General features: G+C 37.3%; 1 protein-coding gene across 2 annotated transcripts in view; it reads right to left on the bottom strand.

Annotated features, from left to right (window-relative positions):
• LOC137017955 (alpha-1,6-mannosylglycoprotein 6-beta-N-acetylglucosaminyltransferase B-like) overlaps positions 1 to 2,008 on the bottom strand; it is a 138,164-nt gene extending 136,156 nt beyond the window's left edge. For both annotated transcript variants that reach the window (XM_067382761.1, XM_067382760.1), the window contains exon 1: positions 1,941 to 2,008. In XM_067382761.1, the coding sequence (XP_067238862.1) occupies positions 1,941 to 2,008 (68 nt within the window). The remainder of the gene's footprint in view (positions 1 to 1,940) is intronic.
• Between the last annotated feature and the right edge of the window lie 23,558 nt (positions 2,009 to 25,566).

Genomic DNA, 25,566 nt, shown 5'->3' with positions numbered 1-25,566 from the left:
TGTGAACTGTTTCTTTAACCTTCATTGGTGCATTTCCATTGACTTCTCTGTTCACATAAAATCCTTTTATTAAACTAAATGAACACTATTTTTTTTTTGGAAACCATGTCATATCAGAGATATCTTTTGTAGGATGGCAGCTTGTGCTAGAGCAGAAATAACCAAAATAACCCAACCAACCCTGCTGTTCAAGCACACTAGTGCTTATTTTATATAATAATAATAATAATAATAATAATAATAATAATTCTTATTCATTCTAACAACTCTTACAACTCACCTCAAGATTGTAACAGCACTCTTTGTACTTGATGTTAATTTATACTGTTTAGAGCAGGGGTTCTCAACTCTGGCCCTTAAGGGCCAGTTTTGCTCCAACCCTAATCAAAGACCTGAAAAAACTAATCAAGGTCTTCAGGATTACATGAAAGTTATAGGCAGATGAGATTGATCAAGGTTTGGACTAAACTCTCCAGGACAGCGGGCCTCGAGGGGAAGAGATGAGAAGCCCAGGTTTAGGGATAAGTAGTGATTAGAGGTTTCTACTTTAGTTAGTAGAAGACACATATTTGGATATTACAGTATATCAAAGTTTGAGAAATGTACTGTGTAGCACAAAAAAAGAAAAAGAAAAAAAAAAGAAAGCTTTGAGTTCAATAGACCTTATTCACAACGGTGCCATCTTTGATTTTAATAGGAATGACAGCGAGGCTGTGAGGGATAGACATAGACTACATCTCTTCAGTGGGTTGTACTGTTATTTAATGTGTTTTTGAATTGTTCTGCTGATGAAAAACTGCAAATATATCTTTCCAGGAAATTTCAGTAGACAAAAAAATGCAAGAAAATATGAGCTGTGGAAAATGATAGTGATCTAAAATGCCACTGAAAACATGGTAAGTCTATCCCTCACAGCCTCGCTTTCATACCTGTCTTTGCTCTGCTCGGAATAAGGTCTATTGAGTACATTCAAACAACACTCCCTAATCTCCCCTACTATATTGTTATCCTTGATGACATCATTCTCCAGAAAGCGAAATCATTTTTGGTGGCTAAACAACTAAAACTACAAAACGTATTATAAAATGGAACTGATACTTTTTTGATGTGGTATTATTTGGTTTGTCTCAGTTGGAAATATTTGATAACAACTTCCACTAAAATATCAATTTCAAAAGAATGTCAAAATAAATATCAATGTTAATGTAACCTAAATGTAATTCCCTAACTAAGCATTAAGTAACTTCCATCCTCTTAGGCATAATTTTCATTTTCTTTCCACTATATAATATGCTAATTAATACAATAATATTTCTGTAATATATCTATGTAATACTCTTTTTTATAAGGGGGAAATTGCTTAAGCGACATCTACAGCATATTCATTTTAAAAATTGCAGAGTTCCTGCGGAACAGAATGACCCACATCCTCGCGCTGCTGGATTCCCGCCACTGTGCAAAACAGCGCGAAGGCTCATCAGAGACTCACTACTTACACCATCCTCACATCATTCCTGAAGCTCCTCTGACAACATCCAATGAAAGCCTCTCAAAAGCCGAGAATAGTACCACAACCTCCATAAAGTCACATCATTTTATTTACAGTAAGCAGTTAGCTTATGTCTTTCTTTGTACTTTCATGTAGTAACAATAGTGGAAAGACGAAGTTTGAGATCGTTGGTCAGCTTTGTTCGAGGGCGCGAACTTGACAAGGTCGATAAATCAAGTTTGTTTCGACAAACTGTGTTTTGGTGGAAACTTACGGTTATGGTGCTTTTTTTTGTAAGAACTTAACCTTGTGGTTGACCACAGACACGAAACGAAGACCTCACTTACAGTGGTCAAACGCTACAGTGCCAATGCGAGGTCTGTCTGAATGGTGTGTCAAATATCTGCAATATCTGAACATTTCAAATAAGTCATAGATTGTCGAGTCTTACCTGAACGGTTTGAACGTCAGCAGGCATCTTCTCATCATAGTTATACACTCGCTATTTACAGCAATCATTTTTCACGCGGGCTGTGCAACAACATACTCAAAGGCATAATTTACTTTATTGTTTTCCCCCGGTTTAGTTACTTAATATGCGAGTTAAATGCAAAAGCCTTTCTTTAAATGAAAGCTCTTTGATGAAGTTGCTCGAAGAAAAACATCCGAAGATTGCTGAGCAAAGTAAGCAGCTGGTCATTCATTTGGTGATGTTGAACTCCTATTCATAATAGTTTCCAAATAGCGTCAGAAGTAATCCAGCACACTGGTCCATCTCTGTACATTTTGGTGAAGTATCAATGAGTAGAAGCTCGTGAGGGGAATAACCGCGTCAGAACTCCCTGCGCAGCGCGAGACGACACTTGATCAATTCAGCGGCACGACTGGCGTTTTCTGTGATGTCAGCCATCACTTTCACCTTCTCTGAGAATAATGTTATCTCTGTGGCTCAAAATAAAGAAGAATATGGTTCAGCTGCTTCGCATGAAGCGTATGAAAGCTTAAACCGCTCCGCTGTAGTTTCAGAGCCGTGGACAGCTCCCTGTGCATCAGCTCCAAGGCATCAAGAGCGCCATCCGATGGATTTCTACCAGTTTACTAGGATAATCCGATCTGAGATATGACGAATTGTTCTTTATTTATGCAAGCGTAACTGTATAAATGTAACATGTAACTGTACTTACACTTACTCTTAAAAATAATGTTATTATTGCCATCTTTGGTTTTATGAAGAACATTTAACATTCATGGAACCTTTCCATTCCGCAAAAGGTTCTTTAAAGTCGAAAATGTATTAATATTTTTTAAAATGTTCTTCACATAAGAAAAATAGTTAACTATTTTAAGAACAGTTCACTGAAAGGTTCTTTGGGGAACCAAAAATGGTTCTTCTATTGCATCACTGTGGAAATTCCCTTCTGGAACTGTTATTTTTAAGAGTGTGCCCTGAATCCCCCTAGATTGCATCATATTTTGCCCATGAATAAATAATAATAATTAAAAAAGGTTATATTTTGCATAAAGAAAATTAAGCGTTCACAACAATTAAGACAACCTAATTTTTATTACTGTAAAGTGTAATATATTATTTGAGATAGTAGGATAAGCTGTGCCATTTTTCCTTTAGTGTCTTTAAGGCAATTCATGCTGCTATCAGAAGAAATCAGAAGCATCATGTAGTCACAGACATCACAAGATGACATCACAAAAAAAGTTGTCCAGTGACACAACTTGTCCCATATTAGAGGTAAGATGTCAGGTAAGATTTGCTAATTGCATGTCTTCTTTTTTCAACATTATTTTCATGTCTATTTAAAAAAATAATAATAATAATGTTTAATACTTGAATGTAGTGAAATACAATGTAGAATTTGTAATAGTTGTAGTATTTCCTAGATTTGGAGACAAAGCTTAATATTGCTATCAGTTGAGCCACTAACACAGCTTAAGCCTACATGTCTGAACAATTTACTGCACTGCTGGCATTAGAAATGCTTCATTTCATGGCTAAAGTTCAGACTAATACTTTGTTTTTATACATTCACTTTGACAGTTATTGTTTTGAATATGACAGACTCTTTCTAAACATATCATGTGACAAAAAATTGTGCACAGTTTGCTAGCTTAAGGGAGCGATACTTTTTTTTTATTCGGTGTACTAGAATAGGTTCATATGGTTTAATGTTCAAAAACACATTGTTTTTCACATAATGAACATTATTGCAGTACCCCTATTCCCAGTCAGTCTAAAATGCTCTAGGGTGCGTATACCAGAAAGCATCCTTAGCCAACCATGGTTGTAAGTCCCATTGAACTCTATTGGTAATAACTTGTGAGTGGTCAAACACCTCAAACATGTGCCAGAAATGTAATGCCCCTTGTTACTATAATCACAAGTTTCAGATTATAAGGCTTCTAAAGCAGTTGTAAACACGCAGTTTATAATCTTGTTGGTATTATCGTTTTATCAGTTCGATTCACAGTCAGATTCTGAATATGCAGATGATCAAGCAGATCAATTGAAACCAAATTTGCAAGCACAACTTGGGCAGAACGTTTTACAGTGGTAAGTTTTTATTATTTTTTTGATTTTATAGCCGGCGTTGTACACTGCAGGTTCAGGAAGCTGTCCTCTGTAAATGCGCTGTACACAAGCAAACCCTAATTTCATCAGTTTTCGGATCGCCAAACAAAGCGATTTTGTTTTCTCGACGAAACACACAGCGTCTCCAGACATCATTCACTGAAGTCTTGCCTTCTTTCTTTGCACATGCCTTTGGGCGGGCATTAATATTTCACATTGTGACGTAGATGTTTGCAGAAGTATTATCTGGACTTCGACTGTGGTGTTTTATAGCATGTCTGGATCAGTGTTCTCTGCTAGATAGAATAAATCCCTATAGACTGAGCTTTGTAACTGTACAGATCTTATATATGCATAAACAGATGCATTACACATTAAAGGGAAATGAAAACATGTCACATGACCCCATTAATGTATGCTGATCTATGCTTTATGCTTACACTATCATTGTGTCTAGACAGGATATATTTCACTACAGTATGAACAATAATGAGAATCTAATGAGAGTCATCATTCAGAATAATGAGGATTATGAACAAACTCAAAGGAAGTCAAGCACTCTCAAACACATTGTCTCTGGTCTAGCTCATGGTTTCTGCTAGTTTCATTCCCATCATTTCTGAGCCCTGAGAACCCAAAGGACTATTAGCAGTGCAGCCCACACCTCTGGGTGACACACTTCATATCCAGCAGTGAGTCTGACAGATCAGCCATTAATGAAAGCTTCTCTCTGTACAGTTTAAAATGCTGAGGATCTGCTTTCAAAAAAAGAAAATCAATAGTTCTCTATTTCCTAGACCCAGAGTCTCAGAGTACATCAGTACAACTACAAAAAAGGACAGTGGTGTACAAAACTTTTTGGCTGAGTAGAATCCATATTGTTACAGGGCTACTTGAAGATAGAGAGATTTTTGACTATAGCCGAGGGAAAAGTGAACAACAAGATGATTGTCTTGTCCAACAAAGTAGACATATGGCATGCACTGATTGATGCTATTTAGTGCTGCCACACTTTCTATATAAATGTATCTTTGAAACAACACCACAGATGCAAGAAAAACAAGGAACATAAAGTTCTCTGCCGTCAGCAGGGTACACAATGTCTGGACTTGTTAACTCGCAGACCTAAATGGCTGCAGTTAATGAAGCTTTTGGACTAGAGACAATTGCATGCAACATAAATCACAAATAGTTCATTATATTTTGCAGGGAAATGAGTGAAACTGACATGTTTTTCTCGGTCTGCTGTGTTTGACGTCATTAGTAAAGAGCTTGTGACTGTTCCTGTGGTGTCATCAAACAATCAGCATTTTTATTTTCCTGCGTCTACATAACAGACTTAGACTAGTGAGAGCTGTGCATGTAAACCTCGCTCGTCTGAACTCAAGAGGTGCTCTAGTGACTGATGCTAGAGACTGCACTCTTTAGCCTCCTTGTTAGAGCGCCCGCCTCCCATGCCGGCGCACCGGGGTTCGAGTCCCACTTAGAGAGGGTGGTTCGAACCAGAGGGGTTACATCTACAAAGAGATTAGTCACATGACATTTACGGCTCAGGCAAAACTGAGGGCCTGTGTGCAAAGATAGCTGCATGCAAGTCATATTTACTTCTAGTCCTGTGTCAGCTGAGCAACTGCCATTGAGATGAATGGGAATGCTAATTTCTCCAATTATTAAACCTCTTTGAGTCAATCAGCATTTACTTTGAACAGTGGTTCCCAACCCTGGTCCTGAAACCCCCGCCACTGCACATTTTAGTGCAGTCCTTTGTCATTGTTTTCAATAAGCGACCTCTATAGGCGAAACTTACATACTGTGCCTTTAACATGAACTAACAATGAGAAATTCTTAAAGCATTTTAATCTTAGTTAATGTTAATTCCAACATGTATTAATACATCATTAAAGTCAAAATTTGTTTCTCTTTATATTATTTAATGAACTGAGCTAGGGCTGGGGGATATATCGCATGTGATTGTCACACGCATTTTGTCAGTAAAGCCGGTTCCCTGATTAACGCTAAATCGTCATCACCTGCTTTCAAATGAGCGGCATTTAATAGACAGAGCCGTAGATCACTGACAAGCCACGCAATATCGTGTTCATTATCGAAGGCGATTCATCTGCGATATGAACACGATATTGCGTAACTTATCAGTGATCTATGGCTCTGTCTATTAAATGCCGCTCCATTTGAAAGCAGGTGATGATGATTTAGCGGTAATCAGGGAACCGGCTTTACTGACGAAATGCGTGTGACAATCACATGCGATATATCCCCCAGCCCTAGCTCAGTTATAACACTGTAATGGACTACTGACTTCAACTCGCACCCCCAATGTTCTGATGCTCTCTTTCTCTCTCTGAACCCAATGCAAATTAACTGTAAAATGCAATTGGTTTATTTTTATGACTGAAAATCCAGCACTGACAAAAAATTAAATAAAAAATTAGAAAATTAGTTTTAATAAGCAGTACGTTTAGTATCATCCCGAACTATTGTGCTCATGAAACTGTGGTGAGGCAACTAGTCAGAACGATAACAGATAGGCTATACTTTCAAGCAGAATAATTATAATCAGTCATTTAACAGTTAAGTTAATCGTTTAAGGCACACAATACTGCACAAAATAAAGTGATCACGAAAACTATCTCTGTCCGAAACTCGTACAATCTGAGCCAATATGAACTAATACAGTGGATATTTACAGCGCATAACTAGTTATATTTGGTAATGTACTGCCATCTGTTGGCACATTTGTGTAATTTACAGAAGAGATTAAAGGTCCCATTCTTTGTGATCCCATGTTTCAAACTTTAGTTAGTGTGTAATGTTGTTGTTAGAGTATAAATAAAATCTGTAAAAAGCTCAAAGTTCAATGCCAAGCAAGATATTTTATCTAACAGAAGTCGCCTACATCGGACGGCCAGTTTGGACTACATCCCTCTACTTCCTTCTTTAATGATGTCACTAAACAGGCGTGGTCTTGTTGCGCTCCCACGGAGAAGAGCAAGAGTTGCGTTTGCAGAGTGTGTTTGTCGCCATGTCGTCGAAACGCTGTTACTTTCGTCCCGCAGTCCAATCACCTTTGTTTGGCCTTCCCAGGGACGCTGTACTTAGAGATCAATGGTTACAATTTATGTTTAACTCGGTTCCCGAAAATTATAACTGTGGTATCCTTACTGCAATAGTTAATGTTGGACTGGAGTGCACATAATGGCCACAAGAGGGGACTATGTTGGCTGTTTTCCGTATGAGGTACTCTTCTGAGTGAGTGCTAGCGTACATTTTCTGTCGCTGCTTGTGGTGATTAAAGAGTTCAGTCTCTCGGGAATTATTGTCTTTTGTGTTCATTCGGCACAACACCACAATAATCCACATGTAAAACTATGTGCAGCACACGTTATGGTAAGAAGCGTGACCTTTCCGGACAAGGAGCGCTAAGCTGCTGTCGAATCACAACACAGGAACCGCTGGCACAATCAGAACTTGTTGCGTATTTCTGAAGGAGGGACTTCATAGAACAAGGAAGTCATCAGCCTGTTTTTATGACAGTGGAAAAAGCGGTATACAGATAAGTAAACTATGTGAAAAATACTTTGTGTTTTTTTACACGCGAAACATGAACACATGTTATATTGCACACTATAAACACAATCAAAGCTTCAAAAAAACATGAAAAACGGGACCTTTAAGTCGTGATCACGAGAAAACAACTTTTGTTTGATCATGAGAAAACAAGACAGAAAAAAATAAATAATCCATGGCCGTTTAGGGCTTCCGTACACACTGAATTAAATATCATCTTATAATTTGTGGTTTATGAAAGCAACACATAGAGATATACATTGCTAGTTTTACATTCTTGGGTTACTCCTGCCTTCCAGAAATCAAATTTATCTCAGTCTGTTCGTCATAAGCCAGCCAGCCACTTGTGTGTTTAGATGCCAATAAAGCACTTCAGGCTCACAACTCATCAAATTCAATTTACTCTCACTGTGCGCTCTGTGCACTCTAAATGCTCTCATTCATTCATGTACATTAAGAGCTATCGGTCCACAGGAACTATTGAAAATCTAATTGATATTTTCATTGAATCCTTTAATATTTGAGGTCAAAACGCTCTTTAATAGCAACATAGTAGTAAGGACAGCTGGACACTGGACCTGCATCCACAGACCTCTTAAGTCTTAACTTGATAATCTTGACTGCAGTCTTCAGAAATGATAGAAATAACAAAATCAAGACTCAAGATGATAGGGCTCAAGACTGATATTTGGGGTTAAGGGTTTGTTCAAATCTATGAGACACCCAGAATTGTGCTGTTGTACTTGACAGATTATAAACAGGTAGGGGGGGGGGGTGCGGGGGGGGGGGGGGGGGGGAGTCCCAGTTAAAGACTGACAGGGACCAGAGGCTTGGGGGTGGACTATTTTCAATTCTCAATTAATTTAAATAAACTATTTATAATGGCTTGTCACTGATAAAACAGCAACATTAACATGTCTTCATTATCCTTCATCTTTCATGGATGAATTTGAGAAATGAACCTATGACACCCAAAACATTGATTTTTCTTTTAAATATTCATGGACTCATAGTGTGTGTGGCTGTTAACAGCTGCTTTATAAAATATTAACATATCCAAGGTTTTTTCTTTTTTTTTTTTTTCTTTTTTTTTTTCAACACATCTCTGATTTTCATACTGGTTCAGCTCCAAGGATAATTTTGCAGATTTTCATCCAGCTTTGTATTATTGTTACAGTGGAGGTAGTAAATTAACAATGTGTACTGTTGCTTAGTGTTACCTGCACCAAGATATATCCATTTATTTGGCAGCAATAAAATGTAAAATGCGTCATCCATCAGACTTTTGACACATACAGGGCTTCTGTGGAAAAATACATAGCATACACACACAAAAAAAAAAAAAAAAAAAAAGATTTTTGATGCTGTTCACTTTATTTAAACAATTTTTGTTGATTCAACACAATTGTATCAGGTTTCTGGTTTAAATGTGATTGATTCATGTTAAATTGACTTGAATCAATTGCTCTTTGACTTAACTTGATGTTTTCATATTGAAATAACATGTTTCAATCAATTAAACCCAACCAGGACTCAATCAATTTTCACTTCCCATCATGCTTTGCAAAGGGGCTGAACTAGGAGTGTAAATGTTAAAATAAAGTGTTATTTTAAGCAGTTTTTAGGAAGATGAGAAAATAGAAAGACTTTTTAATGTTTATTGTTCTATTATGTTTGGTATTTAGAAGTTTCTGTTAATTGATAGTTTTAGGGTTACCATTGTGGTGAATTGTTGCACTTGTGCTTGGGTTGAGTAAGTAATCACTGTGGTAGTGCTCTGGGTTGCATTTCCCAAAAGCATTGTAAGCCTATGTTGATTGTAAAACAATTGCTACCAATGGACTTATGATCAATTTAGGCTTTACAATATTAGGATGAATCCGGTATCACATCTAGATTTCTAACAAAGAACATCACAAGAGTTATGTAAATCACAGAATTTAAAAGGAAGAATTAATTGTAAAAATCAATGTATATGAAAACAAATTTTTATTTATTTATTTATTTATTGCTTTTTATTTATTTTATTTTAAATGAACACAATTGATTCTAGTTAATTTAACATGGTTGATTCTATTGGATTTTACTTGTTTCAATCATGTGGAACCACTGTCCATGATTGAATTGAGTAAGTTGGACATAACTATTTTACATTCTTCCTTAGTCAGTTGTTTTGTCAGGCTGTGCCCAACCATAGTAAATAAGTTGAATCAACCTTAATAAATTAAGTTGACCCAACGTAAGTACATTAAATTGGAATAACAGAATTGATCATGATTTTTTTTTTTAAAAAAATTTATGAGAGAGTTATTCAAAGAGTTATTTTTTTTGAGTGTACTTTAGCATTCACAGTGCAGTGCTTTATGAGTGGATTAAGCTTTCCTGTACCTTTTTCCTGTACCTCTTTTTTTTTCTTTATATATATATATATATATATATATATATATATATATATATATATATATATATCAAGTCAAGTCAAAGTTTATTTATAAAGCACTTTTTTAAAACAACAGGTGTTTATCAAAGTGCTGTACATACAAAAAGAAAACATATTCAATAATACAAACAGTCAGCACCATAAAGAAAAAACACTTAAGACACAATAAAACAGTAAAGAAAGCAGCTCTCACATGGCATTGAAAGCCAGACTATAAAAATAAGTTTTAAGGCCAGATTTGAAGACCTCAAGTGTTTGAGCCTGTCTGATATAGAGAGGCAAGCTGTTCCAGAGCTTCGGGGCCGCCCCTGCAAAGGCCCTGTCCCCCCTGCTCTTCAGTTTTGCCCTAGGAACAGCTAAAAGCAAATGGTCAGCAGACCTTAGTGCTCGTGACGGAGAATACAGATTAATCAAATCTGATAAATAACTTGGCACCGAACCATTAAGAGATTTAAAAACAAGCACCAAAATTTTAAAATTAATCCTATAATGGACAGGTAGCCAGTGAAGAGACGCAAGAACGGGAGTGATATGTTCCCGCTTTCGTGTGCCCGTCAATAGGCGAGCTGCCGCATTCTGGACCACTTGCAGTCTGGAGAGAGAGGCCTGACTAATGCCTAAATAAAGGCTGTTACAATAATCAAGGCGGCTTGAAAATTCAGTCTCTGACAATTATATATATATCTTATAGTACCAATTTAAAAAAAGAAAAAAAGAAAAACTTGCAAGCTGTGATTGACCCATTTAACTTGCTTGCTGTGATAGTCTGTGTAGTTCATGCTCTTTTTAAAGATTTTATAGACTGTTACAGGTACACATACAGCACATAAGCATGATATCAGGCCATGTTCTCTAGATATTGGCATTGGCCATTGAAAAAAATCTACCAGTCTGAACCTTGATAGTATCAACTGATCCTGTCTAAGTCTTTCAGCACCATGGATAGCAAATGCACTGCGGCTAGATCAATCAGGCACACAATTATTTGTTATTTTTGAGGAATAATCCAACAGACCCCTCAAGAATGTAACAAGCAACGGTCCAAGCAGACTCCTAGAAGTCTGCTTCCCATTGATCATTATCTTATATTGCCAATGCTGACACTAGCCAGTCAATTAAGGAACTTCCGAGTCATTCCTAGTGAGGGAAGGAACCACATGCAATAGCACAGGACATAGAAGGCCCATAAAAAGGATTTATTTCCGTTAATTCAGAGGGAAAGTTTTCTATGAATGAGCATGCATATTTCCAGGACATTGTGTGTATTATTATAACTTGTCTTTTGTATTGTATACTGTTTTATTCATGCTTTATGACTGAACCACTAGTTAATGTAAATTCATCTATATCATGATTCCTATCAAAATAATCCTTGCACGGTATGCTTGTTATATTATTCAGCATATAAAGGGACACAAACTGCCAGCTCACTCTGACCATGCAAATGAGTCGGCTTCCGAACAAAGAAACCTTTCCAGCTTGAAAATTAAACCTTTATCATTGGTCAAGCCAAACTGGAGAGGTGTGACCTCTGCAGAAGTTAAAAGGGCACTATCTCAGTGACCCCCCCCCCCACCCCCCCCCCCCCCCTTCTCTTTTTTCTTCTGGTTGCTGTTCGTGTGGAAAAGACTTGAGACATCTGACAACGATGCTGCGGGACCCAGTGCGCAGCTGTGGAGCTGGAGGGGCCTCAAGTTACAACCAGCCCTGTTGTAAATTCTCCGACCATAACCGAGTCAGGCTAACAATGCTGAAGTTCATCATCCCTCAACCCAGAATACCTGTTGCAACTTCACCACCATCGAACTACTGAACCATCAAAACTTTCTACTGAGGCTACATATCCGGAGGCTCGTTCAATGACTAAGGCATTGTACAAGTATTGTACATTTAACCAACTAAATGGAATAAAACTGTTGTCACAGCTTGCAAAACAAAGTCCCTTTAACAATTCAGCTACATGCCCTTGAGTAGCACTGTACCTAGCAAGCAAGAGTTCTTTTTTCTGTGGCCGTGGAAAATAGTTGATAGACAATTAATACTGTATTTTTCAGATTAATACTGTATTCAGTTAATGTGCTGTGTGCTTGACACAAACACTTAAATGTTGTCATGGCTGAGGTGGATTCACTGTTGCAGTGGTTATTTTTTCACTTTGACTATATGTAGACACAGACTGCAACATTTGAATTCACATTATTAATTAATATCATCCAACATTTGAAAAACACTACACTCACTACAACAATGCCACAGGCATACAACACAAATGCAATGCATCTTGAGTGAAAGTCCTAAGATGCACCTGTACTTTGGACCTTTTTATTCTTCCATTCAATCTCCGGGTCACAGAGTGTGCAAGAGACACACACACACGCAATCACCCTTGACACAGTGTTCCTTTGTACATGTGTTTTCATTACAAATTGCCAGAAGGATGGATCTCAGACTGAGTGATGGGCAGTGGAAAGCCTTAAGTGACCAGTTCCATCCTTTTCTGAGTAAAAGCTTTAAAGTCGCCAATCTTTTTCCTATTTCCCTCTTCATAGCCTGTTATCTTCTCATGCATTTTCAGTGAAATGTCAAGCTAAAATGTGAAGGCTTTAAATTAATGGTCAAATCCAGCTCAAAACCAGCTTAAAAAAAGAAAAAAATTCTGTCATTATGTCAAAAGAAAATTCTGTCATTATAGTCACTCTCATGTGGTTCTAAACCTGTATGATTTGATCTTTTCTGTGGAACACAAAAGAGAATTTCTTGAATTTTAACACAGCATTGTTGTTGTGTCAAGAAATGTTTTTTTTTTAGGTGAAAATGTAGTTATTTAGATGTCAAATATGTGACTGTTACGATCACCAGCTGGAGTACCCTTGATAGCCAGAAGAGAGCACTCCGCACCAGACAGTTGTCACTCCATCAAGGACTGCATTACCCATAATCCTTTGCCTGGACTCATCAGCACTCATTGTTTTCAGCTGTGGCTCATTAGCCTTTTTAGCTCACCCTATATAAGCCTGGTTCTTTTTGTTATTCGCTGTGAAGTCTTGTATGTGTCAGCACTGCATTTCTGAAAGCTCTTTTGGTTTTATGTTCCTTGGTTTTGACCCTGGTTTTACTCTGTCTTTCTGTGTTCCTGTTCCCTGTTTATGTTTGGACTGTTAATCCTGTGTTCGACCTTTTACATGGCGTTTGGATTACGATTATGGATTACCCTTTTAAGAAATACTGCATTTGGATCCTGAACCTTCGCGTCTCAGAGCAGTACGTGACAGTGACTCATATATAATAAACATAATACTTATTTTATAATTTGTTAAGACGCTTTTTGCAGTGCTCATGTACCCACAGAGAACAGCCTTATCTTGGCCAGTCCTTCTGGAATTTGCCACTAGATCTTATGCAGATAGTAGTTAAACATGAGATATAATTCATTTGGGGTATAACAAACAGGCAAGCTTTGGTCTTATTAATCTACTAGTTGAGCAAAATGATTTGGGTTGAGGGGGAAATTCATAACGCTGCTTTTGTACATTTGACTAAATTTTTTTGTTTAGGTCTTTTATAATGGCTATTGCTAATTTAAAAACTGTTGTTAAATAAATATTTTCTATAATTAATATGCTGTATTTGGTATTGAGAAAGGGTCCATTGGAGATTATGAAATGGACTTCAGTGAAAGTTATATTATTACGCAATTAGATGGTGGCAAAGGTCTTTATGAGTGAGTCAGAACAAGAAAGTTAATTTAATGCTGTAATGGGATATCCCCTTAACTTTTAAAAGGACAAAGACAAAGATATCGCTTTCCTCAGAAGACATTCAAACTGATTTTTTATAATGTATATCATATTATGGACATTGACCTGAAGAATTAATGCTATCAGATGCAGGTAATACACTTGTTTAGTCGATCTCTCTCATAATAGCATAATATTATAATACGATAAGCTTCAATGAAGCGACTCAATGTTCCTTTGTTAGTAGTTCTGAAGTGACATTTTAGATTATTATTAACAGAGGCTTTAGCTCAACTGTTAAACTGTCAACTTGAGATTTGAATCCATAGTGAAAGGAAGTAGTTCTGCACAAAAGAGTTTTTAAAGACACTCGGTTGTTTTTTATTTTATTTATTTATTTAACCACTTGTGATGTGACTGTATATCAGCACGGCTGTAATTGTGGCCTTGTGCAGTAGGTAATCACAGCGTGCAGCTGTGTGTGATTTATATATATATATATATATATATATATATATATATATATATATATATATATATATATATAAATATATAAATTAACTCTGAAAATTATCCCATCCACAGCTCTGAAATCTCAGTCACATTCGTATTCAAAAATGGTACATTTATGCTCCAAGTGTGTCATCACTGGTTATTGCATGTTATGAGGTTGATTGCATCACAAGTAACCTGAAAGCAAATGATGATTTTTTATTTTTATTTTATAAGAACATTTCCTTTACTGCAGACAACATTGATGTTAATATGTAGTTTAAGGCCATAATCATTTGATAGGTGCGCTACTGTAGTCCACTGATTTCACTAAGGCAACATGCTCTGATTGGCTTCCCCTCTTGACTGCTTACTTCATGTCTCTTCTCTGTAGGGAAAAGACAGATGTCTGTTCTCCAGCTGTTGCAGAGGTTTATGATACTCTCTCCTCCACAGCAGCTGATGTCCCTCTATTCTCATCTTTATTCCTGCTGGCTGGGTGCTGTCAGTGTCAAAGCAGAGCACAGATTCACAGCAAATACAAGAAACTCTGATGTTTCCTGTCATAAATCTGATTTATTATCAATCACTCCTGCTGGAGTTTTTCCATGACGTGTGTTTGTTCGTTTTTTTAAAGGACACAGACAACAGTATATATATTAAACACTGTCATGTTTTATAAAATACAATGTTCCAATCATCCAGTAGCGCCCTGTGAAGCTGACATAGAGGGAGCATCAAAATCATTTTTTTTTTACTTTTTTTTTTTTTTAACCCACTCTGCTTCTGATGATCACACTGAATTTTGCTGAATTGATTTTTCTCAACATATCCCATGCTCACTGTTTAGGGAACAGTGAGCACGATGTAGGCAGCATGTGGATTGGAACTCAGCTGCAGTCATGCACCATCTCGCAGTGCTCTTTCACTGTCTTTAATGCACTGTTCCTGTTGAATGAGGTTCTGTACAGCCGAGGGAGCTTGTGTTTCACTGACATTTCATTACCGGTGACCCTCTCATTTTCATTACCCTCTGGACATGAAGACGAATTACAGGTGTGATGACGCTTGTGCTCAGAGACCTGGAGAGACACAGAAAGAGAGTGAGAGTGCAAGAGTGTGACAGACAGAAATATCCTTACTACAGGCTCTGAAATCAGGAGCTCTAATGCCACACCTTTGTCAATGCTCTGTCCAATACTGATCCTAAAGGATAGCACTTATTCGTATTGTTGCTATGGTTACATCCTCAGCGCTGACCACTAGGTCCCCAGGGCCCCTAGTGTGGATACAGAGCTGATTGCTAGGGCCCAAAAGAGCTTGATTTGACTCTGATGGTTACTGAAATGTTGTTTGAAAATTCATAGGAAATGCATAGAACTGATCTGATTATGTACTCTTCTCTAAGGGTGGGTTCAAATCAGGGGCCAGACTCAACATCTGCCAATATAAGCATTATGTGTTAAAATACAATAATAAAAAATAATTTAATTCCATGGCATTATTCCATCTCGTGTGTTCTGCACATCAAGGGATCTCTCTCAGCTGAACTGTAGAGAGAAAACCGAAGAGAAATTACAGAGCTGCTGAAATCAAAAATGTAGGACACAGTAGGAGGGCATTATGTTGTCATACAGAATTCATAAAGACTTCTCAGCTGCTGCACAGATGCGTACAGTAACATGTTGTGCTAATGAGATTGTAGACGTGAAGGGGTGTGATCCAGATAATCATCTCAATCATACTTCCAAATAAAGAAATAGTACATGCTGTATAAAGCACTGAACATATTGAGTTACATGAATGGAAAATTCACACAATATCAATAAAGCTTGTACTGACGTACGGTTTGAATGCTGCAATCTGGTGTATGTGTGTTCGGTGGTAGTGGTAGAAAATGTATTGATATTTAGAATATGATTTCTTTCATTGCATTATATTATTCATAGTGAATACAATTTATGTATTTATTAATTGTATATAAAAAAATATATACAGATTTATATTTATATAATAAAATTCAGTGTAATTAATGAAGGGTATTACACCTATATTTTTTTATTATTATTTTAATTTAGAACTTGTTCATACATTTTTCATAATTTCCCTTAAAAAAGAAGTGTGCTTAATTGTATTGAATGGACACTTGCAGTTTACTTCAAATAACTAAAAATTAAACCATTCTTGCAGATAATATAATATGAATGAAATAAAAGGCCACTTAAAAAGTGTACTTAAAGAGAGTATACTTTCATGGAAATGTTTCTTAACACACAGTTTCAAACCATTAAATGTGCAGTAAGAGATTTCGGAGAAACACTGTTGAAAGTGGATCACAACGAGAACCACAACACATCTGTAGCTATTATTTTGGTTCGCTTCAGCTATGATAAAGAAACATCCTCTCTTGCATTGTCTGTTCATGCATTTTGGGGGGAGCAATGAAGGGAGGGGTGTGCAAGACTAAATGGAAAATTTTACTAGGAAGACTCAGAATAAATATGAAATTGACATGTTATTTGCATGTTGTGACATTGCTCGCCAACCATAAATCACTAAATAAAGTACAGGAGGAACACATTCATATTCCCTGTCCAATCAGTATGAAAGGAAGCCTATATTTATACATAGCCGACTCACTATATGTTTCTCAACAGTATTCTGCTTCCCTCCACCACCGCGTCTCCTCACAATCGCCTGCTTACTATCCTAACCAGAGATACAGGGGAGTGCTCTGGGTTCAGGCTAAATTTAAGATCGGAGCCCTCCCCTTGGACAGCATGCCAAATATGCATACTTTTTACTCTTTCTGATTATTTGTAAGTGTGAACTTGTGAAACACGGCTTTGCACTGTTCCTAGCAACATCCCTGAATAGTTCTTCCTCACCTTTACTTGTTTGACTTGTGTGACTTGTTCAGTGTCACTGTATTCATTGTCAAAATTGGTGTGATGCATCTTGCTGCTCCATACATGAACACGAATGATATTTGAGACCTACAGAAGAAGGAAGCGTAGATTATGACATAATGTTCCTGTTTGGATGAGCTATTTTCCTCTTTTCCCCCACTCTCTCCCATTTCACACACACTTTATATTTGAAGACCATAAAGACATAAAACAGCTAGCTTTGAGCTCTGCTCATTGGATAATGCTTGGGTCGCTTGTATTGCCTACCCTATTCTGCTTATTTGTTAGTGATGAAAATGGCTAGGCTTTGAGACTGAATTCAGACACGCACACAGACACACACACACACACACACACACACAATGACACATGATTGATAGAGCGAGCAGGGGATGGGAAATTGGTCTCTTATCAGCTCTACTCTGGTGCGCTTTGAACACATTCAGCACAAGGTCATCTGGGCTCAGGTAACTCTGGTCGGCTCTCGGTCGATAATGGACCACAGAGATGGAAAAGCTGCTCTGCCACACCGCTTCAGGCACATTAATACGACTACAAACAATTTCTCCTGAATTTATTAAAAAGCAAGCTGTTCCAACACTTTCATAAGGAAACATTACTCTCGTGACTTTTATTGTTCATCACCAAAATGTCACTTTTGAAACAAATTGTTTACTGCCATATTGCACTCCTTCAGGAGATTCCATCACTTTACCAAAGACTAAATGTTCAAATGTTCAAATTAATGGAAATGCATGTTAGCTTTGGCAGTTAGCATATGCTGTAGCTGCACCACTGCATGTTTCTCTATTGACAGACTGTAGTATCTGTGCATAAAATAATGCATGGTACAATACAATCACAGCCAGAATATACTGGAACAGCAGGATGCTGGAACAGTTAGAATTCATGGCTACTTCCACAAGTGGTTGCTCGTTTTCAAATCCTCATTTTCACTATGGGTGTGTGTAATTTATGTTGTAGAACAAAACATCAAGTATAGTCAAGCTATGTTTACCACAGGCTTTATTTACTTGTCAAAAAAACAACAACAACAACAACAAAATCATTATAAAACCCTATAGGAAAATCTCGAAGTAACCAGGGCAAAATTGTTTTCTGGGTTCTGACGTCATACCTTGAGTCACATACTAACATTAACTGTTTAAAATTATACAAAATCAACATTCAATTTCAATGTCATGACAACATCTCACTGTTAAATCTGGTAGTTTTTGGAAAGGATATTTAAAAGGGACCATTTACAATGCACAAACTCAGTTACAGGAATTATTGGTAATGCATAACCAGAAGTTCATCTGTACTTAAGGCACCATAAAATGCAAATTGACAGATCGTGTAATAAAAACATTAATTCTGAACAATATGAGTACTTAAACAAGAATACAAGTTCCAAGTTATAGCAGCCAAATAAGAGCATGTGAAAAGAGTATGTGCAAATTCAAAGTATTACTACTTCCGATGAGTTTGTGCAGTGAGCATACAATGGATACTTTACTATCCCATGATGAGTTGTAACTGGCCAAAGTCCTTTTCAAGGAAAGTATTTTCACTTGGTGGCCAAATTTACAATGCTTCTGAGCAGCTATTTATTTATTGAAGTCTCTGGAATGGCGGTGAAGCGACACAACTGACACTGTAACATGATAAAGACAACATAAAGGATACAGTACATTCTGATTGCATTAATACTGCACACATTCGCACTATATATAACTTACGTTTTGCAACAGTTGCAAAGTAAGTACTTGTTTAAAAGAAGGACAGAATACCAAAAGTGCCATTTATAATAGCCAATATAATGTTGGTCGAGTTTACCTCCAGTGATACTGCGTTGCTAATGTTTTTATAAGACTAAATTGTTTGCTTTTAAACATGAACACACTGCATCCTCAGGGGGGATGTCTCCAGCATGACTGGCATCTGAAGCATGAGTCTAAACACAACAATTAACCTGACATATGAAACATGTCTAAAAGGCGACTATGGCAAGCGCTAGTGCTAAGACTTTTAGGAGGTGTGTTTATCCATGTCAGTGTTATCTGACACCCGATGACAAACGTGATATGTGTGTTAATTGCCTGTGCGAGGAGCATGCAAGCTCAGTCCTTGAGGGGGCTGTATGAAACTTATGCTCTTGTGTGTCCCTTTTCTCAAGGGAATTGGGACAATCATCTGTGCCTTGTGATTCAGGACCTGCTGAGGCAAGTAGGAGACTGAAATAATGGGGCTCACAGGTAGAGCTTGATGACGAATTCGAGAAAGGTATGAATATTTTTCATTCTTCAGCAACTGACGAGGGCCGAGCTGCTGGATTACTATGATGTGTTATCACACACATCATCTTCCCTTTCTCCCAGATCTCAGAAATGGTTATGTCATCAAGAAGAATGTCAACCTAGTGGAGACCAAATGTCTGTTGGCCAGTGGACAGAGACAAAACTCCCTAGGCAAAATGTGTCAGAGATGTAAAGTCCAAGGATGGATGTAACTTTCCTCATCATGCAAGATTCTGATCTAACTGTTCCAGTTATTCTAGGAGTCGACTTTCTGTTAGAGTCCAAGATGGTATTGGATTTCCACAAAGCCCAGTACAGTATGCCTGCAGTAACAGAACCAAAAACTTTCCCTTTTCAACAACACCATGTTCAACCCTCTACATATTTATATCTCACTGACCTACTTGTGATGAAGAAACTCTCAAGCAGATTCACAGGTTAGCCCAATCATCAGACACAGATCTCACTACATAGAAGACAGTAGAGGATCTTAAATTAGTTAAATTGGCCTACTGTGTGCACTCTGCAGATTAACTAACTGCATCAAGCATCATAACTGTTGATGAAATACCAGTAAGAAAACATGCTTACAATGTCTCAATGGAGAAGAAGCAATTCAGAGTCAAAAAGAGTCACAAGTACTGGAACTCTTAGACAAAGGAATCAACCACCCATCTACTTCACCTTGGCCCTCACCCATTGTTTTGTAGTTCAAAAGAAGGATGGAAGTTCCAGATTATGTGTAGATTATCGAGGCCTTAACACCAAGACACATCTGGATGCTTAACCTAAGCCTCAAATTCAGGATATCTTAGAGTTTCTGCATGGAGCAACAGTATTCAGCACTCTAGACTTAAAAAAGTGCCTACTGGAAGCTGGAAATGGATGCAGATAGCATTCAAAAAACAGCATTTATAACATCTACAGTCACTATACTTATTTATTTGTCTACCTTTTGGCCTGAAAAACTCTGCAGCATCCTTCCAACAGCTGATGGAACAGGTATTACCTGAGGTGAAAGGAAAGGTCTGTATAGTATACATTGATGATCTCGTTGTTTACTCCAAAACCATTTCAGAACGTCTTCATATACAAGCAAGCTTTCGACACCATAAAACAAGACCTTGTACAAGCTCCAGTTTTAGTTACCCTTGATTTCTCCAAGATGTTCAGAGTGCAAACTGATGCAAGTAAAGTTTGTTTTAGAAGCTGTTCTCACACAAGAGGTAGATGGAGAGGAGCATGAAATTCCATATGCATCACATTTGTTGAGAGGAGCAGATGAAACCTACACAGTGTCAGAAAAAGAGTGATTGGCAGTAGTGTGGGCCACTGAGAAGTGGAGGCAGTATCCACTTAGCTTTGACATGGGCATTCCAGCATCTAAAACCTTTCTCACGCCTCAATACAATGGACCATAATATTGCAAGCTACTGCTACCAAAATAATTTCACCGCCGTGCAACTTACCAGTTGACCTCTCACAAATTTTCACAGCTCAAAACAACGACAATGAGATTCAAGAACTAGTCACTAAAGCAGGGAAACAGACAACACTTGACATGGCCAGAGTTCACTATGTTGTTGAAAATGACTTTCTATTTCGCATTGTACCTGATGGTCAAAAAGGTCAAAAACTTCAACTAATCATTCCCTCTGCCCTATGACAATCATTCTTACAGTATGCTCATGACATTCCTCTAAGTGGACATTTGGGAAAACTTCAGGTATGCCATTAATTCTGCCTGGCATGAAGGTACAAGGTTTACGCCAGCAGAAGTAGCCTTGGGACGGAAGTTGAAAGAACCAATGAAAAAAACCCTACAACCGCTGCTTGACCCTAACTGCCAAGTTTACCCTATACTAAAACAACAATGGAACTAATCAGCTTGTTAGGCTCTCTGTGACTTTCCTTGGCCTCTGCTTTAGGTATGGAGTGTTGTTAGGCTCTATCTTGCTATGAGAGTCTTCGAGGCCTCCGTTTTCTATAGCTCCACTAGGATAGCAATTCCGAGGATAGGCTCTCTTTGAGCTTCCTTGGAAATGTCCTGAGTGTGGGGTGAAGTTGGGCCTCCTCCCACTTGGAGAGTCATCATTTTGAGGCATCCGCACTCAGAGCTCAGCCAGGCAGTAGTGCCATGTTGTTAGGCTCCCTTTGACCCTCCTTAGCTACTCCCTTTACAGAGGAGTGTTGTAAGGCTCCCTCTCGCTGTAGAGAGTCTTTCTGCTGGATCTTCCACTCATCAGAGCTCTGCCCGGGGCAGCAGTATCAAGATGTTAGGCACTCTGTGCACCTCCTCGATGGCCATTCCTAGGATGTGGCATATCTCTTCTCAATTTTCAGAACTATCATGTTGAGGCCTCCATCCTTAGAGTTTTACTGGGTAGTAGTGTTAAGTTATTTGGCTCCATATGAGCCTCCTTGGCTGCTGTTTTAATCTAGAGCAGGATCAGAGCTCCAAACTCTGTCCTGGAGGGCCACTGTCCTGCAGAGTTTAGCTCTAAATCCAATTAAACACACCTGAACCAGCTAATCAAGGTTTAAATAAGCATACTAGAAACTTCCAGGCAGGTGTGTTAAGGCAAGTTGGAGCTAAATTCTGCATGGCAGTGGCCCTCCAGGACCGAGTTAGGAGACCCCTGGTCTACAGTGTTGCTAGGCCTTCTCTTTCCTAAGAGAACTTTACAATTAGGCCTCCACTCCCCATGAGCTCTGCTTGAATAGTAGTTCAGAGTTGTAGGCCCTCTTTGAGCCTCCTTGGAAGCTGCCTTAAGTACAGAATGTCTCCTCTTGCTTTAGAGAATCATCATGCTGAGGTCTACATTCTCTGAGCCAGATTATGCAGTATCACTTAGTTTTAGGCTCTCTGTGTGACCCTCCCTTGGTGCCCCTGTGTTGGGAGTATTTTTGTATTTTATTTTATTTTATTTTATTTTATTTTATTTTATTTTATTTTATTTTATTTTATTTTATTTTATTTTATTTTATTTTATTTTAGCTGTTCTTTGGCCATCCACTTCTTGACGAATGTAGGACATACTACAAGGAAATGTGTCATTTGAGTTCAGCTAGGGACCAAGTTGTTAGGCTCTCTGTGAGTCTTATTAAATGAGCTTTTTGGCAGTGTCTTGTTCCCTCAAGGAACCATGGTTATATGTGTAACCGTATTATGCCACAAATGCTATCAATTTACTTCACTGAACACAGAACATTCCTGTAATAAAACTATAACAGCTGGTTAAAGTGTATTTTTTCCCCCATGAATTTATATTTGATGTGACAGCAAAAAGAAATGATTTTCCCAGAATTGACAATTCAGACAGTTCAAAAAAAAAAAAAAAAAAAGCCTTTGCTGTTTTGAGGCACTGACATCCGTAAACACTGTTGTGTCTTTGTGGAAATAATCAGCAGTCTAGCGCAGTGTGATCTGCATTTGGACCTCTCTGCTGAAACAAGCTTTTCTACAATGTGTGTGTGTGTTTAGTCTGACAGAGACAGAGAGAGTAAGATAATAAACAGAGAGCTGCACACTCCAATAGGCGCCCTGCTGCGTGTCAGGCTCTTCCTTTCGGTTAAAAGTCTTATGTGCCAGTATGTGTGTTTCTTATCTTTAATGCATCCAGCAGATGAAGAGAGCAGATACACGCTCCACATACACGCTCATCACTCTACCGTGAGCTGGTCTCGGATGGGGGACGAGAACAGGAAATGAGACAAATGGACAAACAAACACACATGTAATGAATTGATGTAACCACAGTAGCACTCAAAGGCGTAGCAGCCATTATACGTCTGCACTTGTAGAAACTAATAAATTTCTCCGCTTACAGACATACACTTTAAATCTTTATATTTGAATAAGCTTTATCTTGCTTGATCACAGTGCAAAGACTAGCAAAAAAGCTACTCTTCAGCACATTCTGAACGTCATATGACATGCTAGTTATAGACGTTTGTTTATAAAAATTTAAAATATATCAATTATATATATATATATATATATATATATATATATATATAAAATATATATTTTACAAAACATGTTCAACTCTAAAACTTCAAGAAAGTTCTGTGCCGAAATTTAGGTTTATATCTCAAAAAAAAAAAAGAAGTTTCAGTAAGATTTTTTTGTGCGCAGTACCAAACTTTTTTTTACCAAACTAGACTCCAATGGTGACTCTTCGATTTCCATATATGGTTTGACTGATCTGAACTATATTTTTCCATACTTTTCGAAATATTTATGAAGTAGACATCCTATTTAGAAGACGTTTGTGCAGTAATGTTAATATTTGATTTGAATTTGATCCCTAAAATACATATAAAAGAACATACAGAAAGAATCAGAGTGTGTGTTATAGTTTGGCACCACATCACAAATGAAGAATCTATTGCTATTTATCTATTGCTCTGTCATTTCTTTTGAAAATCAGGCTCCAAATATAAAAACTAGTGTCTGTAAGCTTTCAAACGATATATAATTTGTCAAGATTTGTTTAGGTTTATACCAAGGTATTATTTTTATAAATGTATAATGGTAAATGTCCCATAGGTCGGGGGAGGGGCAGTCTTAAAAATAGTGGTTAAAAATATTTTTATAAATCATAAATACAGATATTTATTCTTTGTAATGTCTGAAAACTATTGATATTAAAAGTTAATTATTTAAATCATGATTGTATGTTAGGGTCAGTTTGACCCGGATGGGCAGTTGCCAGAAATTGATCAGTGCATGAGGGTTAACATACTATCATTCTAACTAAAAATGTATTTAGTTACTACTTGTAGTACACTTGAACCCATCTTTCATGTTCAAGTGTACAAGTGGTAACATTTTTTTTTTTTTTTTTTTTAATACAGAGATAGTATGGTAAAAGCACATTTTAGTTCATATTCATGGTGTCTTAAAATAGCATAGTTGAGTACACTTACATGTTCTTAAGAGTATCTCACAAAGTACTAAAGAAGACTTTTTTGTATATTAAGTACAAAATTAGTGCGCAAAAATAGAGCATTTTAAGTACATTATGTACATGTATACAAATCTTATTATTTGGTTGATGCTATTGTTTATATAATCATTGATAACACAATGAATCAAAACATTTGACTCATTTACTTAAAAGGTGCAGCAAGCGATTTCTGAGAAATACACCCCTCCCTTTATTGCTCCACCCACAAAATGCACAAACATGCAATGCAAAAGTGGATGTCTCTTTATGATAGCTGAAGCAAAATTAATATAATGCTTCACTAAAAATAAAGTGAAGACGACTAATGATTGGCGAGGAAAAATAAAACAACGAACATACAATCCATGGAAAACTAGAGTATAAAGCAAGAGTTTGTTGTTAGTCGCCAGCAGGAGCACAACAGCTTCAGACAAAAAAATGACACTCAAATCTTCTTTTTCCAATGATATTCCTCTGAGCTTTTCTCTTTTATAATGTCTTTCAGCCTCTCTTTCTACTGTCTTTCTTCAAATCCACTTTCAACAGCACTTCTCAGAAATCGCTTATAGCACTTTTAATTATTGAATTGGTTTTTGTAACCTCTGGAAACCAGGTTGGTTGAGACAGTCAAATAATGCCTAAAAGTTAAAGGGTTAGTTCACCCAAAATTAAAAAGTCTGTCATTAATTACTCCAATGTCGTTCCAAACCTGTTAGACTTTTGTTAATCTTCAGAACGCAAATGAAGTTCGTTTCGAAGAAATCTGAGCGCATTCTGTCCCTACATAGATAGCCTATGACATTGAAACTTTGATGTTTCAAAAAAGTTCATAAGAGATCATAAAACGAATCCACATGTGTTTAGTGATTTAGTCCAAATTTTCTGAAAAGACATGCTCGCTTTATATGATTAACAGATTGAATTTAGGCTTACATTCAGATATTAACATTCATCAGATCACACATCAGTTGTGGTAAACGGAAGCTCAAGCATGTTTGCTTGAGATGTGAGAACCAATGAGGTTCATTCTCATGTTATGCAGCACGTTTGAGCTTCCGCAAGAGGTTTTTTCTCGCTC

The sequence above is a fragment of the Chanodichthys erythropterus genome, chromosome 3 (genome assembly GCF_024489055.1).
Source record: "Chanodichthys erythropterus isolate Z2021 chromosome 3, ASM2448905v1, whole genome shotgun sequence".
Taxonomy (NCBI): domain Eukaryota; kingdom Metazoa; phylum Chordata; class Actinopteri; order Cypriniformes; family Xenocyprididae; genus Chanodichthys; species Chanodichthys erythropterus.
This window is presented reverse-complemented; position numbering and strand designations above follow the sequence as displayed.